The sequence below is a fragment of the Neovison vison genome, chromosome 6 (assembly GCF_020171115.1).
Source record: "Neovison vison isolate M4711 chromosome 6, ASM_NN_V1, whole genome shotgun sequence".
Lineage (NCBI taxonomy): Eukaryota > Metazoa > Chordata > Mammalia > Carnivora > Mustelidae > Neogale > Neogale vison.
Window position 1 is genome coordinate 98034585 of NC_058096.1, and position 24511 is coordinate 98059095.

The window sequence follows — 24511 nt, forward strand, 5'->3', positions numbered from 1 at the left end:
CTTAGATTCCTTAGTACACTGCATCGGTTCTATAGATGCTAAAGAAATAGAATCCAGCTTGATCAACTTCACCATCAGTTCCAAATCCTCCAAGATGCTTATTATAGTATGACTCCCAGCTTTGACTTCATTGTCATTTCAAGCTTTTTATCTCTCTATGTGTTCTTTATTATTCCAGGGGAAGATGAGAGAGTGTATGTTGGGGTTTAATCATATACCATTTTTCATCACAAACCTTGCAAAGCTAAATGGAATTATCCAAACAGGCCCAAGCCACTGGTGTATTTAAACATTCACTCACAAACATTCCTAATTTCTAAAAAAAAAAAAAAAAAAAAGATGCATTTTGCCTATCGTTTTGGTAACCCTCTGCTTTAAGAAATCCAGAGATCATATTTAAATTTCTCCTTTCAAATGTGTCTATCTTCCCAGATCCAGGGCTTGCAAAATAACTTAACATGGCTTTCAGGCTCATGGGTGGGCAGGCAGGAGACTTAGTCACTATGGCAATGACAGGTTTAAATAAAGTGTCAGCAGTATAAATAAGCTGCTGCCACAAAGCAAGACTTCTAAACCAAACACAGAACCATATTTTAATGACTGTAAGTGCAGAAATTTTAACCTAATATTAAATTACCTGGGTCTTTTCTTTCTCAAAATCTCTTTAAAGTCAAACTCTGTAACACTTTTTCTATCCCAACTTCTTTTTAAATTTGCCTAATATGTTCTCTAAAAGTCCTATTAGGTTGATGGTATCGCAGGTGCTCACTAGTTACAAAATATGTGATTCCTTACTCTTAGAAAAAGAACCATGGAATCTTGTTCAGAGAGTAACAGATATATCTCAGAAACATCTGAGAAATTATTCTGGTGTACTATTTGAAAATGTACCCTCCAAAAATGACTATTGCCTTTATGACAAAGTCTGCATATGCTAATACGTTTCACCCTCACAACAACCTACTGAGGTATTGTCCCTTCTTCAGAGAACCCTGTTTCACAGAAGTCAAAATGTTCAGCCAAAGCTCACGCAATGAGTAAGTGGTAGAGCTCACCTTAGAACACAGATTTTCTGACTTTTTATTAGGTCCACGTTCTTTGACACTTCCATCGTCACAGGGAAAGGGAAAAAGTCAACTTGCTTCAGTTGTGTTTAATTTTACTCTTTTGTTTCTAAGAGGAAATTACTAAGTAGACCATTTTCTTTCCTAATAAAATAAATGTGAGTTGCTTTATGTTTCAGTTTGTTTTTCTTCAAATAATAACTGGAGAATAGAAAGGGATGGTTTCAACAAAGGTATTTTTAGTTCTTTTCTTTAATTTACTGTTTCTTAGCCATGTCTCTAGACACTTAAGAAAGTACTGATTTGAGAATAGATAATCAAGTGGTAATCTTCCTGCTTAATTTGAGGAGAGTTTAACATATTATGCACAAAATTTTTTCTTCATGATGATCATCATCTACTAAGACTTAAAATTGTAGTGTGAGGAAAACAGTAATTAAGAATCTGGTTTCTCTTTACTGCAAACACCACATTTTCTCATTGTTGAAAGTTAGTTATGTATGTTCAGTGAGGTGAAAATACAATATAGAACATTTGAATAACAATGGTATCCAAAAAATGTCTTTTTGTTTTTACTTTGCTGAAGAAAATGTCCTTTAATGCTAAGTAAAACCAGAAGAACTGAAATAAAACAAAAAAGTTTAGGCAAAATAATAGAAAATGTAGGAGATGATTAAAACTGATTATTACCACAAAACAGTTGTGGTTTAGGGATTTTAAAATAGGGAAGTCGTAGATGTGTAAAACTGGTATATTGAGTCTTTTAAAAGGCAATTTCGAGTGTTGCTAGTTTCTGACCAGATATTAGGACAAGAGGTGACAGAAAGACACCCATTAAAATGCTTGGTGAGCACTCCAGAGGCCGCCTTTGAGTTAATCGGTAATTTTTCACCGACGACATCTAATCTATGAGTATAAATTACTTTGCACTCTTATTATTCCTTAATTGAAGTGCACCAATGTGAAATTGCCATAGATGTTGCAGGAATGATTCTAGCCTCAATTAACTTGGGTGGAATTGAAGCCCTTTTTTCCCTGAACTGGGACTATTGTCTGACATCTTGTATTTATTTAAATTGTTGCTAGAAAATTAGAGGGAGACTGTCTGTGACTAGGTGTTTTATAAGGATGTTCTGGAGCCAAAAGAGCATCAACACAATCTATTTTTATTTTAATCTGTACCCTCTGATGCAGCTGTTCTGTGTAACAGATGTGCAGCCAGCAGTAGCTCCATCTCCCCACGTTCCATTTGGGAAGGGTGGATTAATGGTACTCATTTTTTTTTTTTCAAAGAGGCATTTACAGTCTCTGTGATTTTTTTTATTCAAAAGGCAACTACCTCGATTATTTTTTAAACTAATTCTCCTACACACCTGCTGTTGTTTAATATATAAAACACGTTACGCTTTCTGTCTAGATGGTGGGGAAGGGCAACATGAGTGAACTCGATACTGAGCATTCCACTCTACCAATTCTAAAAACTGCTGGAAGAGCATATTGCCAATAGCTGATGAATATTAATAGGTGACTGATTTAAAACTATGTTCTTCTGTTTTATCTTAACCAATATCACTTGGAAAAATATTCCTGGTTTATTCATTTTTTCCTGGAATTAAAAACCATGAAGGTAATAAATCTGGTCTCTAAACACAATGGTAACTAAAAAGATAGAGATAAAATTAATTCTATGAAAATTATCAAGTGATGATGAAATTGACCCCTAGTTTTCCCCATTATTAGTAAATGATATTGATATCAAGGATTATACCTCCTGGTGTTTTTCTAAAATTAGTGTTGTAAGTTCTGTATAAGAACAAATTGATCAACTTATGTTTTTGATTAAAAACTCTACCCAGTTACTTTTCACATTCTTAAACGAATAACCAGGTCTGAATTGTCTCCAAGAGTCTCCTGTTACATGAAAATTTTACGTGATATGGTAACTTAATACAATGTCTGATATAGAACCTAACTGGCATTACTTGGAGACTAACATCGAAGTTCATTCTCTAACCTTGACAAAATTGTGCCAATTTTTAGTTCAATGGAGTGTATATTTATTGGGTGCCATTATGCTGCAAGCCCTAAGGCTATACATTAATTGACTCTTACACATTCACTAGTCATTCGTAGGATTATTTACATAGTCCCAAAACAAATATTTTAGGAATGAGAATGATAGTGCTGGCCCTGGATAGCACTGGATACCTGATGAGACTAGAAGAAAGCAGGCAGATCTAAAAGAAAGGCAGAGATGTCAACATTTCCACCATACTCTTGCTTATTTGTTTTGCCTAATTTAATGAAAATGAAGTCATTGATCTTTCAGTGTGTTGGTTGCTCTACATATGATCTTATCTTCAAATCCATCTGGTGATCCTTGCAAAACCAGCTTTCTACACATAGACAAAATTTCGTAGGAAAAGTGAGCAAGAGTATGCTTTAGAAAAATCTCACTAAGATGACCCCAGATTCGTTTTTAACAAGATTCTTTTCTGGACCCTAGACGAAATACACTCATGAGCGAATGGGTGGCTAAGTCCCTTGCAGTGGGGAAAAAAATGGTTCATGATAATCAGCCGATGTTGACACTGATGGATGGGATCAGTAAGAACCAAAGGGAGTACTTTCTTAAGAGAGTGACTAGTAAATTGAACTAATCCAACTTAAATGCCCATTGATTCTTAACCTTGTTATGTTATGGCTCCAATGGACATATAGAATAAAATAATTCTTAAGAAGCAACAACACAAGAGCCTATTTAACTGGAGTGTTTCCAAATCTCAACACTGATCCCTCTTAAGCATTCTCTAACTTATTGTGAATCATGCAGTAGGGAAGATCACACATGTCTCTCTCCCTCTTTTTTGATTTATTTATTTATTTGAGAGAGAGAGAGTGAGAGAGAGCACAAGTGGAGTGAGGGGCAGAGGGAGAAGCAGACTCCCCGCTGAGCAAAGAGCCTGATGCAGGCTCTCTGCCGGGGCTCCATCCTGGGCACTCTGGGGTCATGACTTGAGCTGAAGACAGACAGTTAACTGACTGAGTCACCCAGGCACCCCTGCATATGTCTCTTTATAATGCCAACAAAATGTATGAGTTGTCATTGTTTCTTTGGCATTAGAGATCAGTATCGAAGGTGATGCTCTAGTCTTGACAGTACTGTGCCATTTTCAGTTCAAGTGTGTGTACATGTATTAAGAGCCTATTCCATGGTTAGCGCTAAGAGTCCATAGCACCTGAAAACTGTAAAAATAATCCTTGACCTCAAGGGGCTCACCACTCAGCGGGCTTCTTAACCTGAGTTCTCCTGATCTGGCAGAGGGTATATTCAGTGTCTGAGAGGAAAAACCCAAGCTTCATTTCTCTGTTAAGAGTCTGTCTCTCCAAACCTGTATGGAGCGCCTGGTGACGGGTCTTTCTTGTCCTGGTGATCTCCTGACTCCACCTCTTACTCAGACTTCTCATCTCAATGATTTTATCAGGGCAGCCGAGAAGCCTCTGCCATCCTTTAACTTTACTTACAGTTATCTATCGCCCCTCAGCAGTAGACAGCTGTCAGCGAGACCCGCTTGCATTCATCATTCACCAATCAAGCAGCGCAGCTCCGAGATGAGATAGAGAGCCTAAGCCAACGGTCCATTACCGCTATCTCAGTAAGTCACGGACAGCCATCTCCGCGGGAAGCCTCCCCGCCTGTGAAAGACCAGCCCGTTCAGGCTCCACAGTAAAGACCACTGCTCCGCTTTGCTCCCACGTCTAACCTCATCTGAATAAGGGCCGAGAGTGTCTGTAAAGCTGCCTGAAAACCTGCAGATGTGTGATGTATGTAAATTATGGATTCTTGGGGGAAAAAAAAAATCATCCACAGGACATATTTTTAGCCCGTGTCTGTACACAAGAAATAAGCAGACCAGGCATGACTAATTCATTCATATCGGCTGTGTTAGCAAATGATGTGGATCACTGCACAATCAGTTCAGCTTCCAAACGGGTCGGCGCCAGACTTCTAGCTCCTCCTTCAGATTTGCAAGTGGAGCTCAACTAGATCATTAGGAAGTGAGGGGGATCGCAGAGCCAAGACTCTATTTGGGGTTAGGAGAAATGATACCCAAATTCAGTGATATATTCTGCCATTCTATAAAATAGGACCTACTGTGTGCTATAGACTGGCACGGATACAAAGATGAATTCTTTTCCTCTCCCCTCAATCACCTCCAAATGTTTATAGTCTAATACGGAAAAGAGTGATGCACATGATTACTTATAAAGATTATTCCCAATAAATACATGTATAGTCACCGATTCAGCAAGTAATTGCTATTTGTTAGGAAGTGTACTAGGGACACTTATTGTATTATATCATAAAGAATTCTAATATAAAGATGGTATCTCAGATCATAGTGTGGAAGGTTAGAACTAAAAGTAGGCTCTATAATTCAATATACAATGTTTATATTAGAGTTCTTTATATTATTTCTGCACTGTTATTTTCCCCACCCTTTCTCCTCTGCCCCCTACTTCCATGTCCATGTGACTTCTAATGCTCCTACATACAACTGAAAGTTTCAGATAAGAGTTGTAAGAAACCCAAAAGAAAATATAACAGTTGTGTTATGGCCCACATGTCTGCCTCTTCATGTTACAGCCTTAGACTCTTAATAAGAAAATGCACACCCGAAATCCTATTTTCTAGATATTAAAAAAAAATACCTATTGTAATACTGCTCTTCCCGCGTCTTTTATATTATGTCACTGCTCCATTATGGATAGCAATAAGTAAGAACTACATTTGTGCCTTCATTTTCATTAAAATCTGATTGTTCTATGCCTCTCCAAACTCAGTGTCAAGTACTGTGACTGTCATATGCTTCCGCAAATCTTCCGTTGAACGAAACTATATGTTCTGAATATCATTAGAACACCCAGCCCCTGCCCCCTTAGAACCGTATGGTCTGAAATTATGAAGAACAGAGCACTCAGGACAAAGAGCCAATGCCCATCTCTTTAAATTTCATGACCAGGGAACATGGCCCTTTCTTGAAATAAAACTAGACAGTTCTGTCCCCAGGAACTCTGACAGCCCGCTTTCTTTGAGATGAGTGCTCAGATCAAGTGGAGCTAGTTCACATTCCCTTTAAAATTAATGCAGAATTGAATGAGTACTTTATCCACTTACCTACTTTATGAAAAGTGAGTCTTATTCTACTTAAATGAAGACTGAAGAAACCACAAGTCATTAGCCTGGAAATACTTTTGATGAAAGACAAATTTTCTATTGAGTTATGTTTAAAACCAGAGTCGTTTTCTCTCACTTTCCTTTTTTTGCTTAGTTATTTTTCTCTTCTCTGATTGTGCCTTTGTATTATAAGAAGGAGGCTGCTGTGTTTCATTGTCACAAATGGATCATACATTTGTTCCAGTGTGTGACCTATGGAAAGGAGAAGATTATATTATCAAGGAATAGAAGGAAGTTATGTACGCTGGATGGTCTGTTAAGGGGGAAAATGTTAAGTGTCCTGAAAAGAGATGCTTAGAAGCCCAGGAAAGGTCTGTCTTTTATGTTGCTACAGCAGATGAATATTTTGCTTAAAAAAAAAAAAGATCATACAATAAAGACACACTTCATTATCAAAATATTAAGTGCATACTTTTTTTTTCAGAGCAAAGCCTTTAGGCCTTACTCTGTCATTAACTCACCAGATGGCCTCAAACTCTTATCTACTATTTAGGGTTATTACATGGGTTAAATGAAATGTGGTACTCCAAGTGCTTAACCAAGTGCCTAGTGTAGTTTGAGGCTCTCAATAAATTCCAGTCATATTACATAGGACTAATCACCATTATTATTAATTGTTACATTAATGAAATAGGCATTACTAAAATCATTCAATTATTCCATATTCTGGAAAGACTATATACATGTACACATATAGTTTTTTATTTTAATTTTATTTTTTTATTGTTTGGCTTGAAATAAGGGGTTTATTTGTATTCAGGGAAAAAGATTGTAAAGAAAGCATGGTCAAACACAAGTCATGGAGGGATTTGAGAAGAAAAATCCATTTTGCTTCATTAAGGAATAAAGAGAAGGCAATATAAAAAAAAATGATCGCTTAAGGAATGAGAATCTGATGCAGGGAAACTTTAAAATGAAAAAGTAAACACAAGTAGAAAGCATAACTGAAAGCCTAGAGGAAGACTCTGGAAGAGAAAAGACAAAAAATTCCACCCTGGCTGAATCAAAGAGGCTGAAAGGAAGAGAGGGAAAAGGAGGGCATGTTAGGGGAGCAGATTTCATCCTAGGCCTCCAAGCTGAGTTTGAGAAGTTAACATTCCTTACTTCTGATCTTAAATAATTTAAGAAGTATGGCCCAGCTCAGGGAAAGGAGCAGCTGTGACCTAGGATATATATATAATCAAATATGCATCATCCCTTCCACCCTCAGAGCCTTACTTGTTTCTGGGAGTCAAGTTTCTCTGGACAGAATCTGACATGCTGTTTTTATAAAGAAAGGGATTTTTTTTTTTTCCATTGAGTACTGTCTTGTTATACTAGCTCACCTTAGTAGGAAATCAAGCTTTGCTCGATCACCAAACTTAGAGTCAGCCTATCAAGTGTGCTTTTGTAGAATTTTTCATCTTAGATGATAGCACTATCCACTAACTCCAATTTAAAAACAAAAACAAAAGGAAACTATGTACAAAATAGAAAGCTGCTAATTTTGTGACTCTAAAATAGTCACAGAAATGGTCACTAAGAAATGAAAATTTTTCAAATGATGGCCATTTAATGTTGGACCAATTTGTAGGATACAATATATTACTTGTGTTTTTTCTTTGTAAGAATGGTGGGTCTCAACGTCTAGGAGAAGAGGTTAAGCCTGTTGATAAGCAAATCCAGTGCCAAACATCTGGCAGAAACTTGTTGTGGACCTTTTGGGCCGGCCGGCTACCACTAACTCTACCTTTGCGTAACTCTAATAACGCTTTACCTTTGTGTAAATTAGAAAAAGTCGCCCACTGCAGGCTGCCTCCCTTGTGCCATGATGATTTCCTTACCACGAAGTTGCTTATGGAAACTCTGTGGCACCTTGTATAAAAGCTGGTTCGATGTCTACCAGCCAGGGGTTCCTCTTAGATAGCTAAAAGAAAAAAAAAAAAATTCTTAGCATGCTGCATAATGATATTTCTTTTGGCATGGATAACAGATGAAAAACCTGAAGAGCAAATTATTTTCTGTAGAATTTATTAACATTGCTTTTGTTATAATTAACTTTATTCAAAGAAATTACAAATTAAACGACTATAACTTGGCTCCGATCAACAAATATCCATCTCCATTATGCAATTTATCCATTTATATAAGAGTTGGAAAGTAGTTCCATACAATGTAGACAAAAAGGAATTGGATTGTTTTGCCTCAAGAGTAAAGATTTTCCTTGAATACCCTGCCAGAAGAACCTGCCAGATGTTTTCCATCTTCTTTGAGCACAGAAGAAAGGAAACTGGCTTAAGCTACATAGATACTTTGGCTCTGAAAAGACTTTCCTAGCAAAGAGAATAATAGAATTAGTTTATAAGAGAAGATTTTTTTCCTCCCCAAAGTAGTTAGAACCTTAAAAGTAGGAATAAAGATTTTATTGCCTTATATTTTAAAGTCCAGTTTTTCCTTTCGCTTTGGAAGTATAAGGATTATTTGTAAATAAAAATTAGCAGTTTTAACTACAGGAGAAATTAATAAAGGTGTACAGAGTAGGCCTCACATAATCATTTTTTGTTGTGGGAGATCTAATTTTTGCATGGAAAAAGACTCTTGCTTGTCTAGATAGCTAAGGATGGATGAAAGGTAGTCTGGAGAAGACTGGTCAAGAAAGTAGAGAGTTTCATATACCAAACTTTTGTCATCATAGTCCTGAAACAGAAAATTATATGGAAAGAGTTGATTAGTAAAGCAAAACCAAAAAAAAACCCAAGAGAGAATATAGACAATGTAATGAATTGTTTGAATAAAGAAACCCAAACCAAAATATATATATATATATATATATATATATATATATATACACACACACACACACACACAGAATGTACTGAATCATTTGAGTAAGAGCCAAATTTTTAAAATATTTTTATTTATTTATTTTGAGAAAGAGAGAGACAGTGAGAGAGAGCATGTGAGGGGAGGTCAGAGAGAGAAGCAGACTCCCCATAGAGCGGGGAGCCTGATGTGGGACTCAATCCCAGGACTCCGGGATCATGACCTGAGCCGAAGGCAGTTGCTTAACCAACGGAGCCACCCAGGTGCCGGCGAGAGCCAATTTCTTTGAAACCAATTCTTACTTTAGAAGCATTGGGCTTAGTGACCAGAAAAGTGGGGTCCTACCCAGCTGTGTGCCACCAGGCAGTTTATATTCTCTCTGATCTTCAGTGTTCTCATCTATAAAATACGTGATTGCACTAGTTCAATGAAGTTCCTTCCAGCCCTAGTATTTTTGGTCAGAATTCCCTGCATTTTTTTACCTTTAAGACATCAGAGTTTTCAAATTTTAGTTGCATCAAAATCACCTTGGAACTTGCATATTCCGCTCCAAGACTCTGGTTAAACAGGTAGAGTCCAAGGAATCTTTTTCGTACACTCTTTCCATGATGAGATTGCAGGAAGACCAAGGAATATGTTCTAGAAACATCCAAACAAAAACTAACTTTCTGAAGAACAGAGAACAGATCTTATTAGTCTTATATATTGAATAACTAGCAGAATGCCTGGAAAGAGTAGGTACCCTCCAAATGTGGATTTAATGAACCACTTTTCATTAAAAGGTTCGTATTTGTGATATTAAATGGTCTTCATGATTATTTGAATCCCTAAGAGAAAGAAGGGTTATTCCTAATAGGGGGATCATTGTCTATATACAGGTTCCTCGGGAAGCACAAAGTGATAAGAAGTGGCTTGTAGATCAGCAAATTAAAGAAAAAAATGCTTTCTCTTCAATATAGCACCCCTCCGGTCCTCAATGTAAAGGAAAAAATTGAATTCTGCACTTGTGTGCCTTTTACTAAGTGCCATAATGACAGGATGCTCTTTTTATTCTGAAAAAGGACTAAGTCTTTCCATTAAAGTGCTAGAAAATCAAGCTGTCACTTCAACCCACGGCAGCTGTCTCTTGCACCACCTCTGCCAAATGTCACCCTTCCTCTGTGGGGTTTGATTCTGCGCTGGATCTGGGGGAGTATGCCTCACTGCACAGCTTGTAACATCAGTCTCCGTGCCTTCGAGTCTCAGATTCTTTCTCATTTCACCTCATGTATATTAATACAGAGATTAGTTTCACTTTTTTCTTGAATAGCTAATCACTTGGCAGCCAACGTCCTACTGTGGCATTGCAGGTCAAATCAGCTGAAAAGGACAGTGACTTCAAACTGGAAAATATAATGCTTAGTGAAAACTGCACCCAGAACAGGACCTCAGACTTGTCACCCAGACATGAAAGATTTATTTTCAATTACAAATCCAAGCTTAATGTGAGGGTACCCTGGGGGAGATTCAGATCACTGCTTCTTCTAAATTGACCTTCTACTTGTTTCAATATTTCCTTCCCTATTCAATAGCATTCCCTGACCCGCTGAGCTGAAGATCCATATTAGCTACTGTAGGAATTGCTGGTCTAGGAAAGCTTTTTGAAAAATTTCTCCAACTGAAGGCCAAGTTACATGAGTGATACTCTCCTTGGTGAGCTTTCACACATTAACACAGCAATAGATTTGGGTCTCCAGACACTACTTCCAATGGATTGCAGGGGCCAATATCCCCTTGTTATTTAGGCTTAAATACAAGCCAAAAAGTTATTCCAATTTCCGATATTAGGTGGATTTATTGTTAACATCTAAGTAAGACCTATGACATATCCCCTTGGCATTAGTGAAGGAGATTACCTGAGGAGAGCTGCTGGTGCTACCACATCAGCCTCTGAAACTGGTTTGCCTCGGGATATTTTGGGTCAATTCTAGTGCCTTTATGTATACTTAGCAGCTGCTCTAAAAGGCATACCATATGGCTCTAATCTAGGTAGGGTTCACAAACTTTTAAGAATCACTAATTGAAACTTCCTAGGAAATGTTTGTTTAAAAAAAAAACAAATAAACTTTGTAACTTAAAATTTGAGAGTGAGAAATTTGGATTATCAGTCATTATCAAAGGTCTATTAGAAGTAGTTTAGGTGTAATTTTCTTTATATTGTAGCTTTCGCTACTTTATATTATAGATTTTCACTATATGTAACTCATATTACTATGCTCTTCCCATAATCTATATACTTTGAGGCACTAAAGTATTTTTAACTAGGGTGAGTCATAGATTTGTTATCACCATCATTTTTGCTTGGTATGTAGATGTGTGTTTGTGTTGTGCAGTGGTATGTCGGTACTTCATATGTGGTGTTGGTGACATTATTTAGTGTTGTTCCAGGTTAGTGGTTTCGACCTCATTATATGACACTTTTTCACAAATGAGATATCCCTATACCCCAAAATTCAAGAATAACCTTCCATTTGTTTTTTGTAATTACTAAGTTTTTTCATAATTTTAGTAATTGTAAATTTAGTAATTAATTTACTTTTACTAAATTACTTTTAAAATTTAATTTTATAATTTACTAAGAAAAAATAATTAATTTATATATGAAAAGACTACTCAAAAATTTTAACCAAAGGGAAGTCTAAGACCGCAAGAGTTTCTTGCAAAAATACAATTTTTATTGTGCCAAGGAGAAGTAAGGATGTGCTCAAAGATGATAGAGACATGTCAAGATGATATAAAAGCCAGCTTGGAGAGAATCCCACTGGCCAAATAAGGGACAATATAAGCATCAAAATAAATAAAAGGAAAAGATTATAACCCCTAGAAAAAAATTTAAAATCCTGAGTCCATGATGATATGAATAAATGAATGAATACAAACTGGGGAGAAGGGAAATCTTTTTCTTAACGCCAATTCAAACTAATTATAAGATAAATGATAAAATTAATATTTGTTTAATATAAGAATTATAAACAGATGCCAGAATTAGCGATGACCATGTGACAGGAAACAGAATACTTACATAGAATCAACATAATCTGCCTACCTTATATTTATTAACTACAAAGAGAAAAAATAGTAACTTAATGGTGGGGAAATGTGGAAAAATACCACCTTAACCAAGTGGTCATGAGACAAATCAACATTGTGTGCCTGTTGTTTTGATGAACTAAGATAAACACATTACTTCTATGGTCCTTCGGTCAAAAATTCATAATCTGGGGAAATGCAATCATGAAGAAACATCAGACAAATCTTAATTGGAAGACGTACTACATAATAACTGACTTTTATTCTTGGAAAAATATCAAGGTCAAGAAAAACAAAGAAAGACCAATGAACTATTCAAAATTAAGGAGTTTAAATAGGAAACTAAATCCAACATGTGATTCCAGATTTGATGGGGGGCATGGAGTGAAAGCTAGTAGAAGGAAGGAAGGAAGGAAGGAAGGAAGGAAGGAAGTGAAAAGGAAGGTAGGAAAGAAGGGAGGGAGAGAGGAAGGAAGGGAATGGGAAGGAGGAAAGGGAGGGAGGGAAGGATGAAGGGAGGAATGGAGAAAGAAAGGGAGTGAGAAGAAGGGAGAAAAAGAAAGGAAGATGTTAGTATGTGGGGAATCTGAGTGACAAGTACCTGGTAAATGTTTGTATTGTTTTTGAAATGTTTTGGTAATTTTGAAAGTTTTCAAAACAAAGTTTTAAAATCACTGAATCTGGCAGGTTAGCTTTTAATAGAGAAGAATATAATGAAAGTAGCATTTAATGACTATCAAATTTTTCTAGTCATACCTTAAAATAGTATTTATCTTCTCAAAAAATCCTACTATGATTGAAATAAAATACGTAAAACAATCTTGTTTTGTCAATATTCATATGAAATTAGTTGTCTTAAGTTAATTAGGTTATTCATTACCCAGACTTTATCTCCCACCCTTCCACTTTTTTTTTTTTTTTTTTTTTTTAACTGTGTCATTCTCAGGGACAGCTAGTGTGGAATTGGGAACACAACATCCCACCATCCCTTCTTCCCACCCAGGTCTCAGCTTTGTGCAGTTGACTACTGCTGCCTACAATAGTCAAAATTATTCATATATCACTCATCTTTTTTTCTGCTTTTTTTTTTTTTTGCATCTTAAAAAATGTAGTACTAATATGTTTAAGCAATTTTGCTAACTATTCTAAAATAGTGAGTGATCAGCAAATCAAGACACAATGTCTTCTGTTTAATCATTGTCACAGTATTTTGGCTTATAAAAAACTATTCTCATTACAATACAACCCAGTTAAATGTTTGAGTTGAATTCTAAGGAACTATGTACAATGAATACAAATATGCTTTCTACACTTAATAGGATTCACTAAGTGTGTTTATTTCATAACAGATATCCTCACTACCTGATTAAAGTTTAGAGGGAAACATACATATTTTCAATTGTCTTGCAAACTATAGCCTGCTCAACAATTTCAAAACCTCTGTGACAAAGAACAGACTGATTGTTGCCAGAGGGAAGGGGTTTGGGCTGGACAAAATGGGTGAAGGGGATCAAGTACAAACTTGCAGTTATGAATAAATAAGTTATACCTGAGTGTAATGTATAGCATGGGGAATATAGACAATAATATTGTATTAACTTTACATAGTGATGAGTGATAACTAGATTTCCTGGAGTGATCATTTTATAATATATATGAAAGTTGAATCACTACATTGTACACTTGAAACTAATATCATATTTTATGTCAATTATACTTCAGTAAAATAAAAAATAAAATTGGGACACCTGGGTGGCTCTTGATTTTGGCTCAGGACTTATGGTTGTGAGGTCTAGGCCCACGCTGGGCTCCACACTGGACATGGAGCCTGCTTAAAATTCTCTCTCTCCCTTTCTCTTTGTCCCTCTTCCCCAACTCGCTCTCTCGCTCTCAAAATAATAAAAAATAATAACAAATAAAAATAAGGGGCTCCTGGGTAGCACAATCAGATATCCATCTATTGGTTTCAGCTCAGGTTGTGGTCTCAGAGTCTTGAGATGAGTCCCATGTGGGGCTCTATGCCCCATGATCAATGTGCTCAGCATGGAGTCTGCTTAAGACTCTCTCTGGGCGCCTGGGTGGCTCAGTGGGTTAAGCCTCTGCCTTCGGCTCAGGTCAGGATCCCGGGGTCCTGGGATTGAGCCCCGCATCATGCTCGCTGCTCAGCAGGGAGCCTGCTTCCCTTCCTCTCTCTCTGCCTGCCTCTCTGCCTACTTGTGATCTCTGTCAAATAAATAAATAAAAATCTTTAAAAAAAAAAAAAAAAAGACTCTCTCCTTTTCTCTCTCTCTGCCGCCTCCCCGTTCTCTCTCTCTCTCAAATAAATAAATGTTTAAAAAAATTAAAAAATTTAATAGTAATAAAAACTTAATGAAATAAAAATAAATAAAAATAAAATAAAAACCTCTGTAGTAAATTTGACCTTATTATCTATATGCATACATTTAACTTCTTTGTAATTGAAATTTTTTTAAATTCTTTTGACATTCATATTTTTTCAAGAAAGATGGAAGAATTTTTTTCACAAAATAAGTGATGATAAGGAAAATGTCGAATTCAGTTGATTAAAACCAAAGCAGTTTAACCTAACATATGTTAAGTTCGTATACCTCTGTATACAAACACATTATCTTTTTTTTTTTTATTTGTCAGAGAGAGAGAGAGCACAGGCAGCAGGGACAGCAAGCAGAGGGGGAAGCAGACTCCCCACTGAACAGAGAGCCCAATGCGGGACTCTGTCCCAGGACCCTAAGATCATGACCTGAGCCGAAGGCAAATGCTTAACCGACTGAACCACCCAGGCACCCCAAGACATTATCTTTTAATAATGATAACTCTGTAGGGTAGGTGCTACTATTAATATTGTCTGTTAGGAACCTGAAGTGCTCACACAGTAACTTGCTGGTACACCAAGCTGTCCTACCAACTTTGGTGCTCTTTTCATAACACTATTGAGAGACGCCCAAATGGTTCTCAATCTTTGTGTCCTTAGGCCAATAATCTGGGCCAATATTGTGGGCCAGTTTGCTTGTCGGTGTGTCCTTTTTCTTCCTTTGGGTGGGCCCTACCCAGTATAGCCTTATTTTCTCTCTTTAAGGCTGCTACTACCCAAAAGCATTTTCCCAAACAGATCGGCTGCTGAGAGGGTCTTAAATTCCTACCTCATTGCTGTCATCAAAGAAAGACATAGGCCTCTTTCATTCGGAAAGTTTAATTGTTGATCTCCATGTTGTAACAGAATTGTAACGTGTTAATGCCTGCCTTCGCTCAGAAAACAAGTCCAGAATGGTGATTTGGGAGCAGATGGAGTCCAGAGAAAATAAAGAAAAGGAGCACATCATAAATACAAATGATAAATTACAAAATACATGTACACACATTAAAACAGGAGCATGTAAGAGAGACCGAAATATGTATTAGACAGATATTTGCGATATTTTTATAGTCCTTACTGCTCCTGAAGCTATGTAGTTCTGAACTGTATAGTGGCTGAAGATTTTCTTATACATAGCCATTGTGACTCCATGAATGTCAAGCTTTGAAGCAAATTAGTCTTTTAAATCATTAGACACATTCCTGCATAGTCAGAACAATTACAAATTAACAATGTGATTTCTTTCCTCTCAGTAGCTCTTTTAGAAGGGAAAGGTCTCCTTTTTCATTTCTCACTGAGAGCAGTTATTCAAAAAGTGCAGGAATTTTATCAGTTTTGATACCAGGTCTGTTGTCCAGATTCAAATAGACAGGAAGTACACAATTGCTGAATTCAGGGAACATTGCATAAGCATTTCTTGGCAGGTAGACCAAGGGCTGTGTACATGAACAGCCTCAGGTTGGGATGAAGAATAGAGGTAATGGTGTGGGATCTGGGCCCGAGTATCTTGGGCCATTCTTGAAATTGGAATAGTGTACACAATTCAGAGCTAAGCAAACCAGGGCCTTTTTCCTCCATTACTATCTGTGGGAGATGGAATCACAAATGTCCGCATTGGCTATGATACAGAAGGATCAGTCTCACCTGTTTACCTTGGAGATGGCAAAAATATGGGACATTTGGGGATTGAAAAATAGAGAGGCATCTACAGGTGTCTTCTTTCCAGGCATCTGTTAGCAGTCACCTTTACCTTCCCGGTGTCCAGCTGTCAGCAATCAGGAGACTTGGCCAGTAATTCAGTTTACTTTTCCCAAAAATGAGCCATTAAAAAGCAAAGTATCTCACAATAAATAAAGAGAGATAGATGATAGATAGATTATCAATAGATAAATATGTGAAAATATAAAATTTTGGAAATACTGCCAAGTTATATGATATTAAGATATCAACCATTTCGTGCAAGTTTTTTTCCCCAGACGATACATACAAAAAGGAAATTATTTTGACTTTATCCTTTGTTGTTTCTAAGAAGAATTAGACAATAGCTCTCAAGAGAACATATTAGCAAGGAAGTTAGCTTGAGGTGATTAGTAATTAAATGATATTATGTGTGTTCCTTTTCCCTACACAGACTCCAGATTGTCTAATTTGAGAAATTTTAAAGCATTGTATTTTAAACAATCTTGACTCAAAGGGAAATTAAGGGAAACTGTCCAATATGTGTTAACATAGGGGTGTTATTTTGATATAACAGCGTCCACCATTATAACACAATATCTTTCAAAAGTGATTCTGGTGACAGAATAGAAGGTAGGCTTGTTTGCTGGAAGTTTGGAGGTTGAGTGACTAATTAGAAGGATTTCATGAATCTAAGAAGAAAAGAGGAAGACGTACAATAAGTCAGTGGAAAGCAGGAAATAGAAACAGAGCTAAGATTCGGCAGCTAAGAAGATAGGGTGAGTTAGCACATGGGATTTTCAATTGGATTTTTAGCTGGAAGGATTTGAGACATTGATCCCATGTTGGCTTTTTTTGTTTGTTTATTTTATGTTTGAGATGCAAAATCCTTAATGAGTTATTTTTCTGATCTATAGTCCCTGGTCCAAAGAAGAATATCTCACTATCATTCAAAGTCTCAGATCAGCAAGGCTGGCTCTTTGATGCTCACTATGGGCTCTGTTTTGAAGTTCTTATCAGTTTGACTCAAAGACCAACCACATCCATCTGTATCCAGGCAACAGCATTGATAAACACAGATTTCTTTTCTACTTCTTTATAGCATGAACACGTGTTAATGCCTATATATACACACACATATATAATATATATAGCTATATATATTTTGTATTTTATATATATTTTATTTTATATATATATACACATATACACATATGTATGAACACTTTCAGATATTAAACACTATAAGCATAGACTACAAATTTTCCCTCCTCCACCTAAAAAGGAAGCAGACCTACAGTGTAGAGTCACTAACATCTTCAATTTCTGATATTCTAGATGTCATCTCGAATGTAAACAGTCTGCATTTTTCCTAGTCTCAGTTTCCCCTTGAATATGTTTCAATCTTTTTTTCCACCTAGAAGCACCTTGCTTTCCTTTTGTTTTACATTCTGAATATGTTGCCTACGTGGTTACTCTGTAAGAGACCCGAATATAAATTGGGTCAGCCCATCGGCTGCTGGGTTGCTGCTGAACAAGTTAACTTAGCTTCTTGTATTCCTTCAGGTCTGCCCATCTGAATTTGGTGGACATCAGCAGCCCAACCCGGTACCTGGTTACAGTGATTATCTGTTTTTATTTATTTTCCCCTTGCCCATTTATTGTATGCTTGATCTTATTTTTCCATTCCAAGGGCTTGTGGACCCATGTTCAGTTGCTTGGTTTCTCACTAACACCTGAAAGTAATCCTACTCACCAGATGAGATAAACATCACATTGATGCCAAACCTGCTCAGTAAATTTAATCAGATCAGTAGAACTAGTAGTCCATGTAGGAAAAACAATGTTTGACAGAGAGAGATCACAAGTAGGCAGAGAGGCAGGCAGAGAGAGAGGAAGGGAAGCAGGCTCCCTGCTGAGCAGAGAGCCTGATGCGGAACTCGATCCCAGGACCCTGAGATCATGACCTGAGCCAAAGGCAGAGGCTTAACCCACTGAGCCACCCAGGCACCCTGGAGATGTTTTTTAATGGACAAATTTTTAGGTGGGAAGAATGATATTAAATAAATTCTATTTGAACATACAGTCAGGTGAGTATTGTAGTGTATACATGAGCCACTTGAAATAATCCTTGGCATACTTGTAATTATGAATTTTGAAAGTTTACCTTGAGTTCCAGAATAATATTTTTTCAAGGTTTTATACTTGTGAGTCAAGTAAATTAGACAGTTGAATATTATTTTCTGGAAAATTCTGTTGCTATCTCCTCCCAAAAGAGAAGATCATGTAATCATTATTATTCTGTCTTACAAAAATAATGTGTCATTGTGTCAGGACATCAATTAGTCATACATTCTAGGAGCTTACAACTGAAGGCCAGGAGAGGCTGATAAATGCATGACCATAGGGAATGACTTAAGTGGTATTAAGGGAAAAATCATCTCAAAACTAATCATGATGGTAAGCAACACTTTAGGATCTTTGTAAAATTCGGTTCTGCCATGCCTAGACTGCAGTTGGACAGTCCAATGTAAAGTTCCAGCTAGAGTGGTCTGAAATAATTCTACTGTTAAGGACACAGCTGCTACATCAAGTCTAAAGAGAACTTTAAATGACACTTCACTGGGGAGCAAGGTATAGCGAATGCTGCCGATGCCTATCCCTCAGGTAATTAGCAAACTGTGTCTTTTGAGGCAGTGATTTACTCAACATTCATTTTTCACCCTTGGCTGAACCACAAAGTTTTGTTTGAATAAAACATCAGAAATCAAAGAATTCATACAAGCATGTAATATTACTTTCTCAGGTCTTAAAAGGTAGATTTGATTGGTTGGCTGACCTTAATAAAGACAGCAAATACCTATGATTTTTTCTAATCGAAAACCCATAGTGACTCTCTGTACTCATGCGAATGATCACTTGCTTTTAGTTGGAACACACATAGATAGGTAATAGCTAGAGAGATAGATAGATGATACAGACAGATAAGCTATAGCATACACATGAAATAAAAATCAATAGTGAAGGAAATTCAGGAGTGAAAGGTAAAAATGAAGTTTGACAGAGTAGCTTGGACACTCCAAGTCTACTTAGGACATAGTCTTTTACTTGATGATTTACTCCATTTTTCATGCTATGACTTAACAGTGCAACTTTGAATTGAATTAATTTTGTTCAAGATTTTTTATTCTTGAAGATGCTACAAGATTTCTTTAAATTATATAAAAAATGGACATTGCCTTTCAGGCAATTTACATGCTTTTACAAGTTTGTTGTATAAACACAAAATTATTTGACCAACCTACCAGAGTGTTTTAAATGATGCCACTAAAACTGGAATTATAGAGGGGATTTTTTTTAGTTAATGTAGAGATAATCATCTTATGACCATGGTTCTCCACATGCTACATATTGAATTATGATTATTTTATTGGTAAGTCAATTTTGTATGTATATAGAGATTCATTTAATATTACTGGAATTATTCAATATTATTTCAAGAGGAATTAAATACAAATCCTGGAGTTTACACTGAGTAGCATTAGCTATATTCAGAAATCAAATTTCATCTGAATGTATTTGTGGTATAGAAATCTAGATAATAAACTGGAGTGTGCTCTCATTCTCACATTTACTCTCTTTCTGTCTTTCTCTCTCTCTCTCTTTCTCTCTCTCTCTCTCTCACACACACACACACACACACACACACATATACTGGACTAGAGATTCTGGTTTTGTGTTTATAGAATTTTTGGTCTTATAGAAAAGAATGACTAATCATCTTCTTTTTTTTTTTTTGCAAAAGTATTTATGATTTGTCTTCATCTATTGCTTCCTACAATGACCCTAAAGAGCTTCTTTTTTTTTTTTTTAAGATTTTATTCATTTATTTGAGAGAGAGAGAGAGAATGAGACAGAGAGAACATGAGAGCAGGGAGGGTCAGAGGGAGAAACAGACTCCCTGCTGAGCAGGTAGCCCAATGTAGGATTCGATCTCAGGACTCCAGGATCATGACCTGAGCCAAAAGCAGTCGCTTACCCAACTGAGCCACCCAGGTGCCCTCTAAAGAATTTTTTGCCCTTATATTCACTTTGGGTATAGATTGATTTATTCAGCTGATAGGTACTATTATCACAAATATAACTGACTTCTTGGTTTAGTTATAAAATAACTATATTCAATAAATAAACGTATATTTCAAATTGAACAAAATAATTTTTACTTTTTTTTATATTGAGTTTCTATAATGGGCCTGCAATAAGAGAATATCTCTAATTCAAAAAAAAAAAATTAGTTCTGGGGCGCCTGGGTGGCTCAGTGGGTTAAATAAAGCCTCTGCCTTCAGCTTGGGTCGTGGTCCCAGGGTCCTGGGATCAAGCCCCACATCGGGCTCTGCTCAGCGGGGAGTCTGCTTCCTCCAATCTCTCTCTCTGGCTGCCTCTCTGACTACTTGTGATCACTGTCTGTCAAATAAATAAATAAAGTCTTTTAAAAAAATTAGTTCTATAAACTTGGTGGATTGGAAATTATATCCCTGAAGATAATCACTTCATATGTAGTATATCTCTAAATAATTTCCACACAATATGTGAATAGTCAATAAAATGGAATCTTTTATGAATTACTTTATACTTTCGCATTTATACCAAATGTGGAAATATATTAGAGAGGAGATATTTGTTTTATAAGTTATAATGAACATTATAAAAGCTATTAAGTCAGTTAAAAGAATGAATATATTTTTTAAAAAAAGAATGAATATATTTAAAGTATTATTAAAGTAATATCTTCCACTCCTCTTCTAAAACAACTTCTGTGTATAAGAAAGTCACTCAGTTCTTATAGGATTTTATTTTTTCTCCTTTTTTCTCTTTGCCACTCTGTCAGATCAGATCCTTGTAACGCTTCCTCTACTTTCTTTCTTTTTCTTATGCAGCATATATGCCTCCTGATTTTCAGATTTACTGTAAAACACAGCTTTAAACATTCTAGATATATGAATCTAAATCTTTCAAAAATCTCTAATTAAAAAAAATCTTTAATTATTCTATGTTGTTTTCTAATTAAACCAATACGCTTTCTTTAGCATTTAAGGTATTCCAAAATGTGGCCCCAAATTATTTCAAACACAGTGACTCTTTCTTAAGCATGGGCCATCTTTGATAAAAATGCACGTATACATCTACATACAAAGAGTTGCATATAATTTTATGCACAAATGTTGGAAAAATACCCCTGCTCTTCACCCTTACACCCTGCCACTTTGCAACACATTCCTTAAATTCCAACCGTGTTAGACCATAAGTGACTGGTGGACTGACACAGTGTTTTATGCAAAACACATTCTCATATGCCCCCATGGTACTATCCCAAATGTCTCTAAGTAATCTGGCTGGTAGAATGTCTCCCCTGAGGTTTTTCAGAATGTTTTTATTCTCTTTATCTGCCCCCTGTTACCTGTTACCTGGGTAACCTGGAGAAGGTAAATGTCATTTTTCAGACTTCAGTGTCTACTCTTCTTCCTAAAGTATATTCTTTTGTTCTGGTGGGAAATAAGTTTTTAATTAAAGAACTTGGACTCTACTCACCTTGATGAACACAGGCTTCAACTGCATTTAAATTGAATGTCTATTTGATTCATGTCAACTCAAAAAGGTATTCTGAGGTGTCTTTTCATTTTGATCTTCCAGGTTTCTTGAGCACAGGGGATCAGGCTGCAAAAGGAAACTATGGACTCCTTGATCTCATACAGGCTTTAAGATGGACTAGTGAGAACATTGGATTCTTTGGTGGTGACCCCTTAAGAATCACTGTTTTTGGATCTGGCGCTGGGGGTTCATGTGTCAATCTCCTGACTTTATCCCATTATTCTGAAGGTAACCGTTGGAGCAATTCAACCAAAGGTATTATGCAGGTTGCAAATTTTGACAATTTTGGTGTCTGCATGCCACCACCATCAGTAGTATGTGATGCTCTGTATATATCTCTCTGTTCAAACTGAATGTTAGGTTGAGCTCAATAACTGTTTAAAATTTTGTTTCTTCAGCTTTTCTATGCATGTTTCAATTTTTGTCAAACTCTTTTCTTTGTCTCCCGTGGAGCTTGGTAAGGATGCCCTTTCAAGCACACTTCAGAACAGTTAGCATTATAGTTACTTTTCTTTCCTCTCAAAGGGTAATTTTGGGGAAAATAAAAGATGTTCACAGTTGTCATCTCTGTTTATTCAGTAATCAAAAATCAAAGACAGGTTCTTTTTAAATGCAAAGATTGTTTATAATCTATTTTCAAGACAATAGATGTAAAACCCTTTATTGGTAAGAAGATAAGGAAGCAGTGATAAGCTGGTTTGTCTGGAAACAAGATTTTCACTTGTTATCTAAGTACAGAATGGATGTTTGATTATTTTGCATGCATGATCCAAAATTGTCAAAGCATCAAGGTCACTAGTAGAGCTTTTCCTTAAAAGGAAAATTAGGTTTGAATCTGTGCTTTTACTGTTTTCAACTTCAAAATGTTTATTCCACTTCCCACCCACCCAAAGCTTGGATTTAAAGCAGCATGAAGGACTAAGCTGCATAAACCCATGAAATATTTTTTTTTGTCTCCTTTTTCTGGCCTTGACACCCTTTTTCCAAAGTGCCTGTCCAAGGCTCATCACGTTGGTTTTTTTATGGATTCCCATTTTACCATGAGTTTAAGTCACTCATTCTAATCCCATTATTAACTTGAAATATCCACCAGAACAGAAGTGTTTTGTTGGAAAAATCTGTAAAAGCAAATACTTTCTCTCCATTATACATAACAGATAGGAAGATGAAGAATACACATTAACATAGACCATTTTGTGTTTTCTGCTTTTTTATTGTCATTTTATATATATGAAGGAAGTACATGCTGTCAAGTGTAATTCATGAAGCATCTTGATTTGTAAGACTGAGTTTTATGATGTGAGCATCAGACATAGAATATTTGTTTTCAGTATCAAAGATACACTGATGTGTTATTTCTGAAGAACAGCCCATCATTAAATGAGTATATATATTTGGAGAATCATATATTATCATAGACTTAATTTATAGATATAGTTTATATAGCATCTCATTTATGTTAGTAGAGCTCTGATTTGAGATGACAAAATGAAACATATGAGAACATTTCCAATTGTATAGAGATCTTGGTCTGTAATTAAGTGGCTTATTTTGAAATAACAAAATTTGTTGTTTAGGTTCTTTTCATTGAAGAGATTAGATTGTTCTAGCTGAGGACTGTACTAATGCCAGTCTTTATCTAGTTAACATTAGACAATCCATCAGACTTCATAGGGTCATTTGATCTCAAATGTTATTTCTTCCTATTTAGTCTAAAAGTTTTTCTAGATAGAGAGCAAAAATGGGCACCAAAGCCGGTCAACTAATCTAAAATTAGCAACTGATAAAGAGATAAGCTAATTAGTTCATTGGCTAGCACTGCTATTCATTAATTGATGATATGGTAAACAGTGGCCAGTGGCTATGCCAACATTTGAAAATATAAAATTCCATCACACTCTTCAAGGAAAACTGTCCTTGTGGGGCCAGAGAAGTGGACTTACATTTGGCTTAGTCTTAAACCTACCTCCACAAAAGGCTGCTTGATTTTTTTTTTTCTATAAGAATATGTTCTGGAGACATCTTAAAATCATCAGGCTAATTCTGTCTCTGGTGCAGACATAGATTTAAAGTCTAAAAAACCCCAGAGCTACAGCAATGCTTAGGACTGTTTATACCAGGAGTCCACCATGGATTATATAAACATAATAAGCATTTTCACAAATGATAAAAATATGTGATTTTTCCAATACTATCTAGATGGCACATTTCAGACTATATTTAATATGATGTAAATTTTTCCCAAAATTTTTTGGGTATATTTAGTTAATATCATTGAGCCCCTGAAATGGGAAATAATCACCAGGTTTACCTTAGTTGAAAAGTTTTGAATTAGTAAAATATTTCTCTGAGCAAATGTTAACAAACACATAGCCTATGTAATTTTTAGAAATTGTCTGTATTTATATCATTCGCTCTAGCATACTTTGCTCTGGCAAACTAAAAATACGTTCATAAAGATGTCAGAAACCAAAACAAATTTAAATTGGTACTGTTTGACTTTTTGAATATTTTTAGAATTATCTAGGAGCATATTATAGACATTTTGAATAAATATGTATGTTTGGAGAAAAATCTAAAACTTTGCTTCTAGTTCAGACACTGCTTTAGTACTTTTGTGAAAAGAATTCTTATCTC

The 24511-nt window shown here is 36.0% G+C and overlaps 1 protein-coding gene across 4 annotated transcripts in view; it reads left to right on the forward strand.

Moving 5' to 3' along the window:
* The window catches only part of NLGN1 (neuroligin 1), an 837296-nt gene that overhangs the window by 807471 nt on the left and 5314 nt on the right, over positions 1 to 24511 (forward strand). For all 4 annotated transcript variants that reach the window (XM_044251809.1, XM_044251808.1, XM_044251810.1 and 1 more), the window contains one exon: positions 21917 to 22129. In XM_044251809.1, coding sequence (XP_044107744.1) covers positions 21917 to 22129 — 213 coding nt within the window. The remainder of the gene's footprint in view (positions 1 to 21916; positions 22130 to 24511) is intronic.